The 21201-nt window shown below is 50.3% G+C and overlaps 1 protein-coding gene and 1 pseudogene across 2 annotated transcripts in view; both read right to left on the bottom strand.

Annotated features, from left to right (window-relative positions):
- Window positions 1-21201, bottom strand: part of PITRM1 (pitrilysin metallopeptidase 1) — a 43366-nt gene that overhangs the window by 2714 nt on the left and 19451 nt on the right. For both annotated transcript variants that reach the window (XM_019460901.2, XM_019460904.2), the window contains 10 exons: window positions 10132-10270; window positions 5938-6054; window positions 5170-5302; window positions 4015-4135; window positions 3838-3914; window positions 3420-3585; window positions 3072-3172; window positions 1383-1503; window positions 607-678; window positions 62-174 (listed from right to left, as the gene is read on the bottom strand). In XM_019460901.2, coding sequence (XP_019316446.2) covers window positions 62-174; window positions 607-678; window positions 1383-1503; window positions 3072-3172; window positions 3420-3585; window positions 3838-3914; window positions 4015-4135; window positions 5170-5302; window positions 5938-6054; window positions 10132-10270 — 1160 coding nt within the window. The remainder of the gene's footprint in view (window positions 1-61; window positions 175-606; window positions 679-1382; window positions 1504-3071; window positions 3173-3419; window positions 3586-3837; window positions 3915-4014; window positions 4136-5169; window positions 5303-5937; window positions 6055-10131; window positions 10271-21201) is intronic.
- LOC128775233 (U2 spliceosomal RNA) lies at window positions 8512-8689 on the bottom strand (annotated as a pseudogene).

Here is a 21201-nt window from a genome sequence, read left to right as displayed (position 1 = left end):
AGCAGCAGCCCTGCGCCCTCCTGGGCCCTCCTCGCCCTCCCCGCCCTCCCGGGCCCCGCACCTGGCATGGTCCGGGTCCGTGTAGGGGGCAGTCCTCACGCATTCGCCCACGTGGTTCACGGGGAAGGGGAGCAGGAAGTGTGTCTTCATCTGGTGTGGTTTGAAGGTGGGGTCCTGAGGAGACAGGCGTGGCCGTGCTGGCTCCCACTCGCAGGCTCACGGCCAAGGGCAGCGCGCTGACCCCCGTCACTCCTCACAGCCTCTTGCTTTACGATGAAATGTCCCAACCCCGACCCAAGGAACACGTAGTTCCTCAACTAGGAGCATTCCCTCCTACGTGGTCTCCACCCAGCCCGCTGCGTGACCCCGTCTTTGCATTCGTCCCCAGAAACACGTTAAGTCTTCGTATCTGTGATGAACCACACCACCGTCACAGCCGCTAACGCAGCGTGGGAGGGGCCGCAGCGCCGGCTGCACAGTTCGCGGTGAAGGCGGCCGGCCGGGACGCCACAGGAGCACAAGACCCCCGGGACGTGTCCCCCACACCAGCAGGGCACGCACAAGCCGCGCTGCCCCTCCCAGGTGACCGGGGCCGTGTGAACTTACCGTGATCAGCTTCCTTAGGACTCGGGGGCCGCTAATGTGCGTGCTTCCACTGGACCCACTGGGGGCGGGTTTCTGAAAATACAGTTTCCAAGAGAAGTGAGAAAGCCCCCAAACTCACCTGATACACTTCAGGTCTGGTCACGAAAATTCAGAGCCAGTGACAGGCGTGAGGGCACACATGCTAAGTGTTTTAAACCAATGTAATGTCTGCAGGTTCTCAGAGCCTCAGGGAGAGGCAAGGCTGTTGCTGGAAGACAGGCCGACCAGTCCTGACCGGGGAACGGGCACAGGGACACAGCGAAGGGGGACACAGGGACACGGCGAAGAGTCCTGTCTGCAAAGCCTGTGGATGGTCACCCTTCCCTGCACGAAGATGCACTCTGCAGGCTAACAGAGCAGACTGGCCTCTGCCTGGGAGGCCGGGACAAACGTCCGCGCGATACAGAGTCCCCTTGAGGGGCCTTGCCAGCAGCCGGGAGACCCGCCTGAGCGGGAGGGTTTCTGGCTGCTCTCCCGCTAGCACAGAGGCTCTCAAACCCACTGCTTTTCCGCATCAGGAAAGCGCCCACTGCAAAGGCCCAAGTGACAAGAAGGGAACGCAGGATGGAAGGCCAGACTGTGGGGTTTGAATTAAGCTCTCACCTGGGTTGACACTGGGCAAGCTACTTAACCCTGCTGTCCTCTGCTCCCTCCCCTCAACGGGACATGGTGTCCACACTCAGGACGGGGGCAGCTGCAGATGTAAGCACCGGGGCCCACACCCAGCGAGGGCTCACCTCGACCACGGACAGGTGCCCTGGCTTCCACTCTGCCTTACTCCGACCAACGTTTCGAACAAACTTTTCGACCTCTTTTTCTGCCAGAGACATCTGCTGAGGCGTAGCATTCACGGAGCATCTGTTCAAAAAGCCATATATATGTAGGAAAGCTTTACTGAAAAAATAAAACACTTTTACTAATTCATCACGTTTTGTATGAATAACACAAAGGAGTGAATACTACGTATTTACTTTTTGTATCAAATAATGTTTCAACTGTTAAAGAGAAACAGTAGCCAAATACAGAAGTAATAGAGCTGTCTTCTCCAAAAAGGCTCCCCCGTTATTTCAGTGCTGCAGGTGGGGACCAGCTGTCAGGACATAGTGACCGCACGCCTGACACTGACTGAACTGTGTCCTCGTCCCTTAAGGAGAACACACAACGTATCGCCATCTGCCAAGGGCTAACATTATCTGAAAGTGGAAAACCTAAATTACTGTCTAGGAGGAAAATCAATTTGAAAACATGAACCGGTCATTAAAGCGGAGAAGTTTAAGTTGCCAAGGAATTACCATGCTCTCCCAAACGATTCTCACACAAGTCTCAATTCCACGGCACCACAAACCCTGCTATCACGTACCGGTCGTGTGAAAGGTCCAGACCACAGACGCTGTCCCTCTTTTCCTTTGGACCCTAGCCCCTGAGTTACTGTCACTAACAGTAGGGACACCCGGATCGGCGCTAACTGTCCCAGACGCTACACCAGTTGCTTCGCACACAGTCGTTCATTCCCTGCCATGAATACGCAAAGCAGTGTTTTATGGAGAAGGAAACAGAAGGTCCCAGTGGTCACAGTGCTTAAGACACCTGCCCTCCCAGGGATGCCTGGGTGGCTCAGTCGGTTTAAGTGTCCGACTTCGGCTCAGGTCATGATCTCACGGTCCTCGAGTTGGAGCCCCGCATCGGGCACTGTGCTGACAGCTCGGAGCCTGGAGATGCTTCGGATTCTGTGTCTCCCTCTCTCTCTCTGCCCCTCCCTTGCTTGTGCTCTTTCTCTCTCTCTCAAAGGTAAATAAACATGAAGACAATTTTTTTTGAGGACAACTGTCTTCCCAGTGGTCGGGGAGAACCTGCCGTGATTCCTGAGGACCAAAGGGGAAGACACTGGGGAGCTCTAGAAAGAACTAGAGGCTAATCTAGATCTGTGTCCTTGACAGTGAGATGCCAAAAATACACCGTGTCAGTCATTTTAAAATTCCCTTCATGCTCAGGGCCGACTGACAGTCACCGGTGCCACGGCTTCCCTCATCCCGTCAGGCACCTGTTCTCACGAGAGACGCTGCGTGTTTACTCTGGTCTCGAGCGAGCGGACCTTCCCTCGGGCTCACCGACTGCTTGCTTATGGAGCATCTGCGGTTTTACTTCTGGAACCACCGTGACTAAACGTGTGCAAGAAGTCTACTTTGCAGTTGCAGGGTTAAATTAGCTTGCTTCCTCCCCACCCTCCACAGCTGTTACTATTCTCAAGTACGTTTCTCCCGTGAAGAACGCGTTCTTGGTTATCAGAGGGCGTGAGGGCTAGAACGCGACGGCCGAGCGGAAGGCAGGTTTGTGCTGCCGCCTCGAGGGAGACACGTCTGACGGTCGCACTTTGGGGAACGGGGAGAGCGGGAGGAGGGCTGCCAAGAAGCCGGCGGGAGCCCCACCTCATGTTGTCACGGCTCAGCACGTGCTTCGTGATGCGAGGCAGCTTCCTCAGGACCTGCCTGACGTCGCTCATGCCCACCATCCTCTTCATCAGCTTCACCTGAGCCAGAGAAAGCCACACCTGCACGCGGGCCCCCAGGCACCCCTGCCCGTCCGGAAGCCAAACCCCGACTCGAGAATCTGGCCGTGCCGTGTGTGGGACTCGCCGGCCAGGCTTGGGGGTGGTGGGTGGGGGGAAGAAGGTGAATTACAGGAATTTTTCCCCGTAAAACGCGATCGGCTGGACTTAGCTCTCCTGGGACACAACAGTCCGGCGCCAGCGCTGGAGGCCCTGGCCGGTGAGTCACCTGGTCCATCCCGCTGAAGGTCTCCTGCAGGTCCCCCGCCGGCGTCAGGGTCCTGCCGGCTCGGACCATCGCGTACAGATGCCCCGAGTCAGGCACTCCGTTGGACAGCTCTTGAGCACACATCGTAACCAACACTCGGAAATATTCTTCTTCTTCAAAGCATGGGCTTCGGGGAAAATAAAAACGTATTCAGTTCCTGGAGACCCGGCCACACCCCTTTCGGGATCCGGAAAGTTCATTAAATGTCGGTTTCCAGACGATGCGAACACCGTCGGAAATTTTACACGTCCACAGGAATGACGACTAAGAGGCAGGCAGAAACCACAGACGACAAATGAGTAAAAACTCCTACTTTCACAACACTGGAGACTCAGCCCTCTGATCAAGCCCCAGGAGGAAGGTCTTTACAGGTAGTTACCTGTGGAATATCTCACTCCACAGATGCATCATGTCCGGCAGGTTTCTATCAAGGCAGAAGGATGAAAACAGCACACCCTAAACCATGCAAAAAGGAAGAAATGACGACGTAACTTCAGGGACAAAACATGCTGGAGCAACGCCGTGGAGCACCCAGTGACACAGAGGGAACCGCTACCTGCTCGTACACGTCCAGGTGCGTGCCATCAGGGATCACGTGGGGCGACGCGGCCATGCCCCCCGTTTTCAGCTCGATCTGCTGAGCCTGCTGTCTGTAGTCCAGAAGGCCGCAGCCCAGCCTGTCAGAGCAAAGAAGGGTTCCCCCACCACCAGTGTGGTCTGGGCCGTGCCACCCTCCGCCGTGAGCCCCTGGCACGACCGTGGCCACAGCCTCTAGCGACCCGCGTCCACACCCCTAACCACACCTGCCCACCACTCGCGCCCCGTTCCAGGCGGACACGACGTGTGCGGGGACTCCAGTCAGCGGCATCCCGCCCGCCCAGCCCACAGGCGGCCACTGCCTGACGCTAAGCACGGAACCCTAAGCCCTGCTTTGCGAGGCCGAGCTTCCCCGCGTTCTTAATGCTTCCTGTTCTCTCTGCTTCTAAAACGTTCTGGCCCAGATTTCATCTGCTCAAGTGTTCGGTCTCAGAAAGGAGATCTGGAGAACCGGCCTCTGTGAGCTTTTAAGAAAAGAAGTCCTCTCGGCACGGGTGATGCTTTTGGAAGAAACAGCCTAACTCTAGCTCCCAAGGTAAGAGAGGACAGAGGCCACGGTGACACCCGTGAGGCCCCCCAGAAACGGCTGTGCCGTGAAGGACAAGTGGGGGGGCTGTGTTCAAGCGAGGGCAAGAACGCGGCGAAGGTCGGAGGTGTCTTCCCATGACCTCCGCTAGGGTGCACGGGACCTGTGTCCTCTGACGTGAAGCCTACGTGTGTGACGGGGGCACCAGCCTACTTGCTACGGGGTTCCGTCCCCCTGGTGTCCCGGCACACGGACACGGAGCTGTGGCCCCGCCACGGCCAGCCACGGAGACCCAGAAGAGGAGCGGGCCGTGGGGCCAGGTGCAGCCTGCCGTGATCTCAAATCCACCCGGACGCCCGCTCTACCAGAGGTCATGGCGTCACACAGCTCAGTGGAGGCCACACGGCCTCTCCGGGTCACCCCACGCCTACGTGGCCGACGTGCGGATGTTTTCTGATCAGGACACCGTTGTTTTCGCAAAAGCACTAGGGGTTTTCCAAAACTAAAACGACTCGCTAAAAGCTGATCTCTGACGCACCGAGGCACAGCAGCTGCGCGTCGGTGCAGAGACCCACCCCAGGCCCTTACTTGGTGAGGACGCTGCAGAAGAGGGGCACGTAGGGCCGGAGCTCCTCGGGAAGGGTGTGCAGGCTGCAAAAGGCTCTGAAGTACACCACGCCGTTGGTGGGCTGGGCGCAGTACTGCACGGGGGTCTCGCCGGCTGCGGGGGCACAAGCAGCCCACTTCTCAGTCACCTCCTCACTCTTCGGTATGCCCTCCTCAAACGCTCCCCACCGAGGACACCCACGGCCCCGGCCAGGCCCGGACGGAAGGGGCGTTCCTCGGGCCCTGCGGCTGCCCTGCCCACCGCCCCCCCCCCCGCTGCGTGCGGCCATCTGCGCGGTCTTGGGGGGGCTGGCAACACCCGACCCCGCTCCCTTGCCCGTCCCATGTGCCCCCTGTCCCGCGGTGAAGACATGGGGGACCTTAACCCCGCTTCCCAGAGGCCTCGTCCACTTATGTGCACACACACTACCCGGTGGTGGTAAACACAAGGAGCCGCGTTAAGACAAAGAGGAAGCGAGGGTGCTTCTCAAGATCAAGGTGATCCCATGACCCGAGTGACACAGCCCACGTGTGGGCTCCTCGGGCACGTGCCCCCACTTGCCCATGAGCAGCAAAGTGGGAGAGACGGGAAGGAGCCGGCAGGGGGCATCGCCGCCCCCCCACAGCCCCACTCCCAGCACGGCCACGCGCTCCGGCTCCCCACGCGGCCTGCCACCTCCCCCGGACGGGGCTGGCTGGGCACGAGGGTGCCGGCGTGGACACAGAAACAAGACCGAGCCTCCCGCTGACCTGCCAGGGCCACCTCCAGGTGCGTGAGCGGGATGGTGGGCTCGATGTCCGACACCTTGAGCGCTGGCAGGCAAGACGTGTCCTGAGCTTTGCTCTGCTGAGTCTGTAATTCCAGACCTAAAACCATGCAGAGTGACGAGCAATCAGGGCAGGAGCTGGGAGGTCTGACGACCCACTCACCTGCGCTCGGGCTGGCCCACGCGGACGGCGGCCACCCGGGGCACCGCGGCTTGCCAGCTCTGCCGTTGCCGAACAAACCCAACTCAGCACAATAGCCCGCCCGGGAGGCCGAGCTTTCCTAAGTGCCCTCCTGCCCACGACGTGAACGGAGAGCTGTGCTGCGGGCCGGGCTTGCTCAGGCTCCTCTCCGCCCCACCAGACTGTACTAGAGCCTGAATGCTCAGCCCGCTGCTTTCAGACTTTCAACCCACTCCTTGCTGGACCGGAATTTCGTAACTTTCGCACTTGCTTTGTCCCCTTCCAGCCGTGCCGGCCTCAGCACGGTGCGTGTGCAACCACGGGTTTCGCACGTTCTGCAAATGCTCCAGCAGACATTTTCTCAGCCTGACCTCTCACAGCTCCCGAAACAGGGCAGAGGCCCCTCCTTCCGGAGTCACAGAACCTCGCAGCCCGTCAGGGCGGGAACCCCAGAGGCTCGGCGCAGAGTCTGCAACGGTGCGCGAGGGAAAAACACTGCGCGGTCTCCAGTTCCGTCAAACAAACAGCTTCATTTCTCACGCGTCCGAGGAGCTGAGTGGACCTGGCCTCCGCATCTACCTCCGAGGTCCCGACACCTGACGGCAGACTGCCAGACTGTCCCCTGGGGGCCCATCCCCGGCACAGCACCGTTGCCACGGCTGGCCCACAGCCCTCGCTCCGGGAGACGCCAAGGAGTGGGCTCTTGGCGGCTTCCCGCAGACTGCCAGGCCCCCACCAGCTGTGGGCTGACTCCCCCACCCTGCCCCTCCACGTCACCTGGGTCTGCAGGCGGGAGCTCAGGAGCCCGCCCCGTCCAGGTCTAGGGCCCCCTGGTCCTGGGCGGCACCCTCACCTCAGCGCCTGCTCTCCCAGGGTGCCCGGGGTCAGCACAGAACTCTCCGGCAGCCCGTCCTCTGTCCGGCGACAGGCTCCGGCTCCCGGCTCCCGACGGCGGGGCCGAGGCACGTGACCGGGGACGCAGACGCCCCAAACCGGAAGACCGTTCCAAGTCAGTCTCCCGCCCCACCGCTCCCACCGCGCTCCTCTACAGAGTAACCTCGGACGCACAGACCGCTCGAGCCGCAGTCCACACCCGGGACGTACCGGCCGGAAAGACCCGTGTCACGTGCCCCAGCACCGTGTCACACTTAACGGGACTGCGCAGTGATCGGCAAGCGAAAAACACGTTTCCGTAATGTGGGCCTCCATCCGCTCACACGCGAGTGTGGACCAGAGCTCGTGGGTCTTCTCAGAACCGAGCACATCTCTGCGGCCAGGCCAAGAGTCTGGCAACTCAAGGAATGTACCAGGTCCTGTTGCTTAGGCCTACGATTACGCTCCGGGCCACAAAGGGCTTTAATCAAAAATGGAAAACGGGTGGGGCTGCAGCAAACTAAAGGCTTCTTCACAGCAAGCTATCAACAAAATGAAAAGCAGTACGGAATGGCAGAAAATATTTGCAAATTACATCTGATAAGGGGTTAATAGCCAAATATATAAGAACTTCTACAATTCAACAGCACAAAAGCCTGAATAACCTGATTAAAAGTGGGCAGGGGATCTGAACAGACGTTTCCCCAGAGGAGTCATCCAGAAGGCCGACAGGCCAAAATCAGAAGATGCTCAACATCACAACCACCAGGGAAATGCAAATCAAAACCACCACGACCTGTCAGAGTGGCCAGAATCAGGAAGACCAGGAGTGCGGGCTGCTGAGGGTGTGGACAACGGGGAGCCTCGGGCACCGCTGGCGGACCGAGCGCGGGGCAGCCGCCGTGGAAAACAGACGGAGGTCCCATTCCATCACAGGATCGAGCAATTCTGCCCTCGGCATTTAACTAAGGAAAACAAACTCTGACTTGAAAGGTGTCCGTACCCCCACGTCCGTTAGTGTTGTCCACGACAGCCAAGGTAAGGGAACCACCTGGGTATCCATTGGTGGGGGAAGATGTGGTTATACGTACAATGGATTATATTCAGTTGTAAACAGAGAATGAAATCTTGCCATTTATGACAATACAGGGGGCATCATGCTAAGTGAAATGAGGCAGAGAAAGACAAACACCTTGCGATCTCACACACACGTGGCATATGAAAAAGCAAACGCCAAGCTCGCAGTGACGACAGACTGGTGGATGCCAGAGGTTGGTGGGAGGCGTGTGAGGGATGGGTGGAAGGGTCAAAAGGTACAAACTTACAGTCTAAAGTCCCGGCACGGACCGCACAGCACGGGGACTGTAGGTGGGAACGCTGTGCTGCATGTGTGAAAGTGGCTAAGACAACAGATGTCACGAGTTCCCATTCCACGAAAGACAAATTGCAACCGTGTGGGGACAGGTGCCGACTAGCTGCCCTGTGATCATTTTGCAAGATGTACAAATGTCAACTCACTGCTATATCCTGAAGCTAAAATAATGCTACACCAACTGTATCTCTTCTTTATGAACTTAATACATCCATTTACAAGACTGTCCTCGGACAGAGAACATATCAGATATTAAACGTATCAGAACAGACAGTACAGCTGACCTCAGCCAAAAGGCCAAGAAGCAATCAATTAATTATACCTCAGTTTAAAAAAGGAAGATGGAACTTGACGACCAGCACTCATAAAACAGAAGGAATTATTATTATATTACTCACAATTAGCTGGCTACATTCCTGAAGAGCTTAAAAGAGCTATATGCAAAAACCAGAACTCCAAGGTAAAGAGTAACAAGTTACATGCTCAAATTACCTTTCCTAGACTAAATCATCTGAACCTTAGCGTTACTGACTTCCTACCTAAAGCCAACTCCGCTGCCCGACAAACCTGATAATCCCTCACGTGATCCCAGCCAACTGCTATTCTGGCGGGGTGGCCGTGTCCCTGTGTACTGCAGATCTATTCTGATAGACTTTATGTATTCGTGTAATTTACCTACGATAAAACCCACAGTTTTAAAGATACAATTCAATAAATTCTACAAACGCGTGAAGTTGTATAATCACCACACTGCGGTATCATTTCCGCCCCCCAAAAGTTCCCTCCTGGCTCCCTGCAGGCACCCCCCGGGCTCACTCGCCTTCTGTCAGTATAGTTTCACCGCTTCTCCAGTTTCATGTAAATGACTCACTGGGCAGCAGGCACTGTTTGGGCCTGGCTAACTTCACTCAGCACAATGCTTTTGAGGCTCTCGTCACTACGAAGTGCGTCGTACTTTGCTCCTCTTTGTGGCTGAACACTATTGTCACTGCACGGATATACCGGGCTGATGGAAATGTGAGCGGTTTCCAGTCTGTGTGGACACATGCTGTCGTTTGTTTTGGGCACATCATGTGGAGGAGACCACTGGGCCTTAGGGTGTGTTTAGCCCAGGAAGGGATTGGGTACCCGTCTCTGTCTGCACCCAGGCCTGCGCCACCCGGCCCCCCGCCGTGTGTCACGACCGGGGGGAGTATGTTCTGAACTCCCCAGTGGATGCCTGAAACCATCGGCAGAGCCAAACCCTGTATATACGTACGCACGATCAAGTTCGACTCACAAACTCGGCACAGCAAGAGTGGCAACAACCGATGGCGACACAGAGCAGTGACAACGATAAACTGAAAGAAAGGTTACGTGAACGTGGCGTCTGGCTCTCTCCAAATGCGTCCTTGTGCTGTGGGTGAAAGACATGACAGATGCAGGCACCATGACACAGCTCTGACAATGCACAAGCAGAATCGCTTCCAGCCCTCGGGTGACCGTGGGTCACAGGGTGTGTGTGGGGGGGGCGGGGACCACGGTGCCTTTCTTCTCTAGCGCCCCTCCTTTCCTCATACACAGGATGAAGCTTCTGAGAACAGGGCGATCCTACTGGGGTTGAAGCCATCGCATCCAACTGTGACCTTTGTCGGTGCCCAATAGATACGTGTTAGTTCAAATGATACTTGCCTCCAACTATCCGCTCGTTTCACAAAGTTCACTGGGGTTGGGGGAAGGCTAGAGAATTAGGACGAAATTCAACATCTGACCTTTTTCATAGATCTGCTTCTTGTCTTTCGGGGAAAGAGAGTCGATCTTTTGCTTCAGTTTTTCTGTCTCCTTCTGTGTTTGTTTCTCAAAATACTTGTCGTCGGGTTTCATCGACAAAGTCAGCTTATGCGGATTATTCTGCAAAAGGCACAGCAACAAAAAGCGAAGCTGAAACAAGTTTCACTGGAGGCCAACCTGCTGACGAGCCGCTAGCGCCATTCCATGGGCCGGCAGGCGCACCACCCGTTTTGAATAGCCATGACGACAGAACACACCTCAAAGGTGGTCCTACGGAAAGTGCACGAGCCGCGTGAGACCCCAGCCGTCACCCTCACACACGCCGTTCTTCTCACTACTGGGTGCTTACTGTTACGGTTACTATGTCTAAACCAGGAACCTATCAATGCTGAACATTCTCTTTATACCTTACTTGCACATTTGGACATTATAAATCTTTGACTTTAGTCTAAATCAAAAAGAACTGAAGAAACTAATGTAATGTTTATCTAGACTTCTCAAAGGTTAGAACTAAATTCTTCAGGATTTTGTCAATTATGAGGACAAAATAAATATCCACCTCATGTAAAAATGTTAGATTATTTAATGTGCGTCTCTCACTCAACAACTAAACACACACACACACGCACACAGCACACCTGTCTGTAACACTACAGAGAGGAGAGAGAACAGCACTACAATACAAACTTTACACAAAGTAACCTGTAGTAACAGATGGCAGTGGCAGGTCGAGTGGCCGACCTACGCCCTTCGTCCAAAATATGTGCACAAGCGAGCGACCCTTCACTACACAACACTCCAAGCCCCATGGTGAGCCTAAGTCCCACCACATTCGTGGTCATCTTCCAGGGAACACACACCAAGTACAACGCCCTGAAGCAATGCAAACAAATGAGCAAGCATCAAAAGAATCCATCATAAAGACCAAAACACCCACACGTTTAGGGGACTGTTGTATTCTCGACACAAGTCAAGGCTTCACCCGGGTGAATTCTACCAAACGTTTAAAGAGTTAACATCCATGTTCCTCAAACTACTCCAGAAGGCACTACATAAAAGAAAACAGGAGGCCAGTATCCCTGATAGACACAGATGCAAAATCATCAATAAATTATCAGCAAACCACATTCAACACTAACATTAAAATGATGACTCGCTGATAGAGGCAGAAAAAGCATTTGACAAAATTCAACAGATGTTCATGATAAAAACTATCAACAAAGTGGAGTTAGAGGGAACACAGCTGAGCATGACGAAGGCCACGTACGGCAAACCAAGGGCTAACATCACACTCAAAGGGGAAAAACTGAGAGCTTCTGCTCTCAGATCAAGAACAAGACAAGGATGTCCACCGTCACCACTTTCATTCAACATAGTCCTGAAGTCCTGGCTGTAGCCATCAGACAAGAAATATAAAGGCATCTAAATCAGGCAGGACGAAGTAAAACTGTCACTGTTTGTAGATGACATGATACTATACAAGAAAACCCTAAAGAGTCCACCAAAAACACTATGAGAATAAACGAATTCAGAAAGTTAATACATAGATATTGGGTGTTTTTATACACCAATACAAAGGTAGTAGAAAGAGAAATTAAGAAAACAGTTCCATTTATAAGTGCACCAAAAAGAATAATACCCAGAAATAAACCTAACCAAAAAGTCGAAAGACCTGTGCTCTGCAAACTCGGAAACACTCATGAAGGAAACTGCAGACGACACACACAGAAAAGACACACCATGCTCACGGACTGGAAGAAATCACACTGTTAAGTGCCTACACTACAAAGCACTCTACAGATTCAGTGTAATCCCTATCAAACCACCAACAGCATTTTCCACAGAACTAGAATAATCCTGTAATGTTTGTGGAACCCAAAAGGCCCCAAACAGCCAAAGCAATTTTGAGAAAGAACAAAGCTGGACATAGAATCCTAGATCTCAAGATTTACTCCAAAACTGTAGTCATCAAAACAGCATGAGGTCGGCTGGGAAGATGGCGGAGGAGGAGGACTGTAAGCTCACTCGGTCCCAGGGACACAAGGAAAAAACACCCACATCAGTGCACATAACCCAGAGAACGACCTGGACTCTGGCAGAATTGTCAGTTCTTACACCTAGTGGGGCATAAAGCCTGGAATTTTATTTATTTTTTTTAAATATTTTTTATTTGAGAGACAGAGTGAGAGTGTGTGCAAGCAGGGGAGGGGCAGAGAGAGGGAGAGAGAGAATCTTAAGCAGGGCCCATGCTCAGCATGGAGCCCAACATGGGGCTTGATCCCATGAGCCTGGGATCATGACCTGAGCCAAATTCAAGAGTTGGGACACTCAACTGACTGAGCCACCCAGGCATCTGAAGCCTGTAATTCTTTTTTGTTTGTTTGTTTATTTTGAGAGAGAGAGAGAGTGCATGAGCAGGGGAGGGGAAGAGAGACAGGGAGAGAGAGAAAGAATCCCAAGCAGGCTCCATACTGTCAGCACAGAGCCTGATAAGAGCTCAATCTCACGAACCATGAGATCGTGACCTGAGCTGAAATCAAGAGTTGGGACACTCAACCAACTGAGCCACCCAGGCACCGCCCGAAGCCTGTAATTCTAAAAATCAGCATGAGAAGATGTTAGTAAGTGGAGTTCCCACCTTTAAAGAGACAGTACACCAAAAAGTCTTTGCAAATACAGCACTTTGAGAAATGTCAGGGGCAGACAGGAAGGAGAGTGATCGACTCACAGCGAGGCCCAGAGACAGGGATCAAGGGAGACCCCTCCAGGAACAAGGGAGGTGACCGGTACCATTTTCCTCTCCCATCCCCAGCACAAACAATGGCCACCTATGGGAATCGGCAGCACACTGACACTCTTTATGAAACTGGCTTGCACCAAGCCACGCCTCCCCCATGCTTCCAGGGATCTGTTCTTCCTAGTCACACTCGCCTCAGTCCTGGCACTGTGGGCTCCTCCCCCAGAGGACTGGCACAAACCCTGCCAACACCACATCTCCGACCCACGTGTTTTGAAGGACCTCAGTTCCAGTGGCAGCAGGGGAAGGACTCATTCTTCAAGCAAACCACTGCATATCTTGTTAAATCGTGCCCCACACCTGCTGGAGAACAAACACTGCCCACAAGGCAGAGAGAGCCTCTGCAGACAAGCAGACTGAAGGAAGAAGAGGCCAGGGCCCAACAGCAGGGCACACAACACACCTAGGAGACACCCCCTGAAGTGCCAGGCCCTGCAGAGCAGGGGACACTGCACTGCCGGGCACAACAGGGCATCTTCATAAGGCCACTACTGTTAAGAGCAAGACAAGTAGCTCACTTTCTAAACACACGGAAACAGATACAGAGAGTTGGACGAAATGAGGAGACAGAGGAATATGTCCCAAATGAAAAGAAAGGACCAAACCACAGCAAGAGACAAAAGTGAAATAGATAAAATGAAAAATACAACTGATGGAATAAACAGCAGACTAGATGAAGCACAGGACCGAATTAGTGACCTGGAAGACAGAGTAACGGAAAGTAACCAAGATAAACAGGAGAGGGGAAAAAATTATGCAAATTGAGAATAATCTTAGGGAACTCAGTGACTCCCATCCAACAGAGTATAGGGATCCCAAAAGAAGAGACAGAAAAGGGGCAGAAAATTTATTTGAAGAAATAGTAGCTGAAAACTTCCCTAATCTGGGGACGTTAACAGATGACAGATCCAGGAGGCACAAAGATGCCCCTCTGACCCAAAATGAACCCAAGGAGGTCCATACCAAGATACACAGTAATTAAAATGACAGAAAGTAGTGATAAAGAAAAAAATCTCAAAAGCAGCAAGAGAAAAGACATTACACACAAGGGAAATCCCCACAAGGCTATCAATGGATTTTTCAGCAGAAAGTTTACAGGCCCGAAGGGAGTGGAATGATATATTCACAGTTGAAAGAAGAAAACTCTGCAGCCAAGAATGCTCTATCCAGCAAGGCTATCATTCAGAACAGAAGGAGAGATCAAGAGTTTCTCAGAAAATGAAAACTAAAAAAGTTCATGACCACTAAGCCAACCCTGCAAAGAGATATTAAATATTAAATATTAAAGGGGACTCCAAGTGCAATTATGAAAAGTAAAAAACACAAATGCAGTAAAAACAAGTGTTTGTGCAAAAATCAGTCAAGGGATTCATAAAATAAGAAGAGGTGCAACACCACATACTTAAAATGTGAGGGAAAGAGATGTTAAAGAATGGGTTCATATTTAAGTGACAAGTAAACTTAATATAGACTGCTGAATGCAGAAAATGGTATACACAAGCTGAATGGTAAGCACAAATCAAAAACCAGTAATAGATACGCAAACACAAAGAAAAAGGAATCCAAGTATGTCACTAAAGGAAGTCAACACACCACGAAAGCACGAGAAGAAAGGATCAGAGAAAATCTATGGAAACGACCACAAAACAAGTAACAAAATAGAAGTACACACCTATCGATGTAGACAATGTTGGGGTTTGAAGCTGACGGCCAAGAAAGAATTCATGAGGTGTGTTTGGTGCAAAAAGTTGGTTTATTAAAGCCCAGGGGTGGGACCCACGGGCAGAAAGCTCCACCGGGGTTGTGACGGGTGACTGACTACCTTCAGGTTGGGAGGGGATCAGGGACAGCACAAACCTCCAAGGTATTTTGGAAACAAGGTTTCTAGGACCCTGAGGGGACTAGCTACTGTTAGGAAAAGATCATTTATTACTGTTTAGTAAACCTTGGTCATGAGACCCTAGAGATGTACATCAATGAGCCATGTGCTTGGGGAATGATTGCTAACATATATTTGGCAGAGAGAAAGGAAGTTTTCAAAATAATTTTTATATGTTAAAGTAGACTTACAGGATCCTGGAGGTCAGGATAATGTTAAGCTTAGATTGCCTTTTGCCCTTTAGCAAAGTGTCACTGTCGAGGCAGCAGAGGGAGGTCACTCTGCCTGTGTCGAAGATGGTCAATGGACTGTAGGCAGTAAGGACATTTCATTTTTCATTTGCCTCTGTTTCCCACATCACCTATCAATAATTACTTAGATTTTTTTTTTTTTTTTTGGAGAATGTGTGTATGTGTGCGCACGTATAGAACGAGCAGAGAGAAAGAGAGAAAGATCTCAAACAGGCTTGCCCGATGCAGAGCTCGATCTCACGACTACGAGATCATGGACATGAGCTGAACTCAAGAATTGGACACTTAACGGACTGAACCACCCAGGTGTCCCCATAATTACTCTGAATGTGAACGGACTAAACACTCCGATCAAAAGAAACAGGGTGACAGAATGAGTAAAAAAAAAAATAAGACCCATCGACATGCTGCCTGCAAGAGACTCATTTCAGACAGAAAGACACCTGCAGACTGAAAGCAAGAGGAATGGAGAAACACCTGTCGTGCAAACAGATGGTGAAAGGAAGCTGGGGCAGCAATCCTTACATCGGATAAAACAGATTTTAGAGTGGACTCTAACAAGAGAGAAAGAAGGGCACCATGTGATATTAAAGGGGACAATCTAACAAGAAGATGTCAAAATTGTCAATATTTATGCACCCGACATGGTAGCACCCAAATACATAAAATAGTTAATAGCAAATATAAAGGATCTACTCGACAATCATACAATAACAATGGACGAACAGATCATCAAAAGAGAAAATCAACAAGCAAAAGTGGCTTTGAAATGACACACTGGGCCAGAAGGATTTAACAGATATTATCCAGAACATTCCATCCTAAAACAGCAGAATACACATTATTTCCAAGCGCACATTGAGCATTCTCCAGAATCACATATTAGATCACAAGTCTCAGCAAGTTAACAACAAAAAATCATGCACCACAATCAAGTGGGATACATTCCGGGAAGCAAGGGTGGCTCAATATTTGCAAGTAATCAGTGTGATGCATCACATCAGCAAGAGAAAGGATAAAACATGTGGCCATTTCAACAGATGCAGAAAAAGCATTCGACAAAGCACAACATACATTCATGATAAAACCCTCGGCAAAGCAGGTTGAGAGGGAACATACCTAACATAATAAAGGCCTTATATGAGAAACCCACAGCTAGTATCATAGTCAATGGTGAAAAATTCAGAGCTTTTCCCTTAAGGTCAGAAGGAAGACAGAGATGTACACTCTCACCACTTTATTCAACACAGTACTGTAAGGCCTGGCCTTAACAGCAATCAGACAACAAAAAGAAATAAAAGACATCCAAACTGGTAAGGGAGAAGTAAACTCACTATTTATGGAGGACATGTGACCATACAGCGAACCCTAAAGACTCCACCAAAAAACCAGAACTGATACATGAATTCAGCAAAGCCACAGGATACAAAATCAGCACACAGAAATCTACTGCATTCCTATATACTAATAATAAAGCAACAGAAACTGAAATTAAGAAAACTATTCCATTTACAACTGCACAAAAAACAGTAAAATATCCAAGAGAAAACTTACCTGAAGAGTTGAAAAACCCACACTTGGAAAACTATAAATACGGATAAAAAAAATTCAAGGCGATGCAAAGAAACAGAAAGACATTCCATGCTCATGGGTTGGAAAAAGAAATAGTGTTAAAATGTCTATACCGCCCCAAACTATCTCCAGATTGAATACAATCCCTGTTCAAATGCCGACAGCATTTTTCAGAGAACTGGAACAAACAATACTAAACCGTGTATAGAACCACAAAAGACCTTGACTAGTCAAAGGAACCTTGAAAAAGGAAACTGGAGGCATCGCCATTGCAGACTTCAAGTCATATTACAAAAGCAGGCGCAATTGCAACATTACGGTACTGGCATAAAAATAAGTGAGAGACACTTCTCCAAAGACACAATGAATGCTCAACATCATCACTCACCACCAGGGAAGTGCAAATCAAAACCATAACGAGGTACCACCTCACCCCTGTCAGAATAGCCGGACTCAAAAGAAAGAAATAACAGGTGCTGGCGAGCATGTGGAGGAAAATGAGCCTTTGCGCGCTTTTGGGGGGAACGTAAACTGGGGTGGCCACTGCGGAAGGCAGTATGGAGGTTCCCTAAAAACTAAAGATAGAAATAACCTATGATCCAGTCATTCCACTACTGGAGATTTACAGAGAAAAAAACGAAAACGCTCATTTGAAAAGACCTGCGAGCCCGTGTGTTTACTTCATTTACGACAGCCAAGAAAGGAAAGCAGCCTAAATGTACACTGATAAACAATGAAGATGTGCTATACATTCAATGGGATGTTACTCAGCAATGAAGAATGAGATCTTGCCATTTGCAAGAACGCGGAGGGACCCAGAAGGCATTATGCTAAATCAAACAAGTCAGAGAAAGACAAAGGACGTGTTTTCACTTACACGTGGAATCTAAAAAACAAAAGAAGCGGAAACAGGGGTGCCTTGGTGGCTCAGGTGGTTGAGTGCCCGACTCTTGATTTCGGCTCAGGTCATGATCTCATGGTTCATGAGGTCCAGCCCCGTGTCAGGATCGGCTCTGCCGGAGCCTCTTTGGGATTCTCTCCCCGTCCACCCCCCCCGGCCCCTCCACTGCTCGCATGGGCTCTTTCTCTCTCCAAATAAGTAAATAAACATTAAAAAAAGCAGAAACGCAGCCATAAATACAGAGAACTGATGCTTGCCGTGAGGGGGGAGGGGTGAGGATGAACAAAACGGGTGACGACGAGTGGGAGGTCAAGGCTTCCGGTTATGCAATGAACAAGTCACGAGCATGGAAGGAACAGCATGGGGAACAGTCAATACTGTGACTGCACTGCAGGTGACAGACGGTAGCTGCACTTACGGGGAAAAGAAAAGAACCTGCATAAAAATAACCAGAATGTTCACAGAGTTGGGGGACTGTTTTGTATTCTACACAGGCGTATTTTCTTGTGCTCCATTTTAACGAGCTTTGCAAATACTGCATTTTTCGCACAAACTGAAGGTCTCAGCGCTGCGCTGAGCCGCATCTGCTCGCTTCCTGTCTCTGCGCCACATCGTGGTAATTCTCGCCATGTTTGAGACGGTTTCCTTGTATTTATTATGCTCATCTGTGATCGGTGATCACTGAGGCTACTACTGTAACGTTTTGGGGAGACATGAACACACCCACACAAGACGGTGAACTTAATCGATGAAGGTGTGTGTTCTGACTGCTCTACCCGCCATTCCCTGGTCTCTCTCCCTCTCCTCGGGCCTCTCTATCCCAACACACACCAGTATTGAAATTAGGCCAAACATTAACCCTACAACGGCCTCTGAGTCTTCAAGTGAAAAGTCACACATCTCTCACAAAGAAGCTCAAAACAATTAGGGGTGCCTGGGTGGCTTGGTTGGCTGAGCGTCTGACTCTTGATTTCTGCTCGGGTCATGATTTCAGTCCACGAGATGGAGCCCTACACGGCCTCTGACAGTGCAGACTCTGCTTGGGATTCTCGCCTTCTCTGCCCTCCCCTGCTTGTGCGTTCGTTCTCTTTTTTTTCTCTCTCTCTCAAAATAAAATAAAGCTAGAAATGATTAACTTACTGAGGAAGGTATGTTGAGAGCTGGGAGAAGCCAAGCCCAGCCCTTGCACCGGTTGGCCACGCTGTGAATGCAAAGGACAAGTTCTCGAAGGAAATGAAAAGTGGTGGTCCAGGGAACACACAAGTAAGAAATGAAATCACCTTACTACTGATACAGAGACAAGTTTGAGGGGTCTGGATGGAAGATCAAACCAGTCCTAACATTCCCTTAAGCCGTAGTCTCACCCAGGGCAAGGCCCGACCTCTCTTCAATTCTAGGAATGCTGACAGGCGAGGGGAAGCTGCAGGAGCTTGAAGCAGGCAGAGCTTTGAAAAGTCGTCTCCAAACACGGCAGCGCAAGGGGAAGGAGCGAATTACCCAGATAAATATTAGGTATTAACCAGGAAGTTATTAACGTTGGCTACACTAAATGAAAGATGATCAATGTAGACGAAATGGCCATGGAGGGAAGAAGACACCACCTAGGACTTACCATAGCTAGACAGGAGTCAACGCCTGGTTTTAAAGCTTTGAAGGACAGGGTGACTTTTGCCAGGGGCTAATGCAGCTGGTGACTTCGGGTTGAAGCCAATGCCCATTGACCATTCCAAAATGCCCAGCACCCTTCAGAACTATGCTAAATCCGTTCTGCCTGTGCTCTGGAAACGAAACAACAGACCCTGGATGACAGCACTTCTGTTTACAACATGGCTTACTGAACATTTTTTTATTTATTTTGAGAGAGACAGAAATGAAGAGAGAGCACAAGCAGAGGAGGGGCATAGAGAGAAAGAGAGAGAGAATCCCAAGCAGGCTCCGCACTGTTAGCACAGAGCCCGACGTGAGGCTCGAACTCATGAACTTCAAGATCATGACCTGAGCTAAAACCAAGAGTCGGTCGCTCAACTGACTGAGCCACCCAGGTGCCCTGTAGTTTCCTGAATATTTTAAGCCCACTGCTGAGCCCCACTGCTCAAGACGACTCCTCTCAAAATATGACTGCTCATTGACAATGCACCTGGTCACCCAAGAGCTCCGATGGAAATGGATAACGGCATTATTATTGTTCTCATGCCTGTTAACACAACACCCATGTTGTAGCCCATGGCTCAAGGAGTCATTTCAACTGTCAAGTCTTATTATTTAAGAAATACATTCCATGAGGCTATCACTGCCATTCCTCTGATGGATCTGGGCGAAGTAAATTGAAACCTTCTGGAAAGGATTCTCCATTCCAGATACTATTAAGAACACTCATGATTCGTGGGAAGGAGTCAAAATATCGACATTCACAGGATAACAGGAGTTGGGAGAAGCTGGTTCCAGCCCTCGTGGATGACTGTGAGGGGCTCACGACCTCAGTGGAGGGAGTCACTGCAGATGAGGTGGAAACAGCGAGAGGACCAGAATCAGAAGTGGGGCCTTGAGATGGGACTGAATGGCTGCAATCTCAGGATAAAACTTGAACGGATGAGGAGTTGCTGCTTCCCATGGGTTCCTGAGATGGAATCTATTCCTGCTGAGATGCTGTGAAGATTGTTGAAATGACAAGAGGATTCAGGATATGACACAAACTCAGTTGTAAAGCAGCAGCAGGTTTGAGGGCATTGACTTCAATTTTGAAAGTTCTACCCTGGGTCATATGCTATCAAACAGCATCACCTGCTACAGAGAAATCATTCGTGAAAGGAAGGGTCAGTCGCTGTGGCAAACTTCATCAGCTATCTTATTTCAGAAATTGCCACGGCCATCCCAACCTTCGGCAACCGCCACCCTGATCCGTCAGCAGCCATCACCATGGAGACAGGACCCTCCACCAGCAAAGATTAGGACTCCCTGAAAGCTCAGGTGGTTGGCATTTTTTAGCAATAAAGTGTTTTTAACTAAGACATGTACGCTGTTTTTTTAGACATAATGCTTCTGCACACTTAATAGACTTCAGTGTAGAGTAAACATAACTGTTACATGCACTGGGAAACCAAGAAGTTCACCTGACTCGCTTTATTTCAATATTCACTTTACGGCCGTGATCTGGAACCATACACATGGTATCTCTAAGGTATTGCTTATAGAAGGAAAACTGGAAAATCAACAAATACAGGGAGTTACACAACACATTCTTAAACAACCAATAAGTTAAAGAAAAAATACCCTGAGACAGGGGAGCCTACAGGCAGAACATACTGAAAACTACAGGCTCCCACGAATCGCGTTAAGTGTGATGTGTACACAGTAAACGCGTACATTGAAAACAAAGAAAGGCCACAAAGCCCAATGGGTAACCTATCACTACACATTCAGAAAACAGAAAAGTGGGATCCACCCAAAACAAAGCTAGCAGGATAAAGGAAACGATAAAAATTAGATCACGGCTAAGACTTCTTCACACAGACTGCTGGACGTGACGGACCTTTAGACGGACAAGAAAAAAGGGAGGCTCAAGGAAATGCAGAGACGGAGGGGGTGCCTTAGCACCAACAGTACCAGAATCAGAAAGATCAGGGAATAAGAATGCCAGGGAACACCGGACAA

The sequence above is a fragment of the Panthera pardus genome, unplaced genomic scaffold (assembly GCF_024362965.1).
Source record: "Panthera pardus isolate Hobbes unplaced genomic scaffold, ASM2436296v1 HiC_scaffold_6, whole genome shotgun sequence".
In the NCBI taxonomy this organism is placed as follows: Eukaryota; Metazoa; Chordata; class Mammalia; order Carnivora; family Felidae; genus Panthera; species Panthera pardus.
Note: the sequence above shows the minus strand (reverse complement) of the source record. Positions and strands in the feature narration are given on the sequence as shown.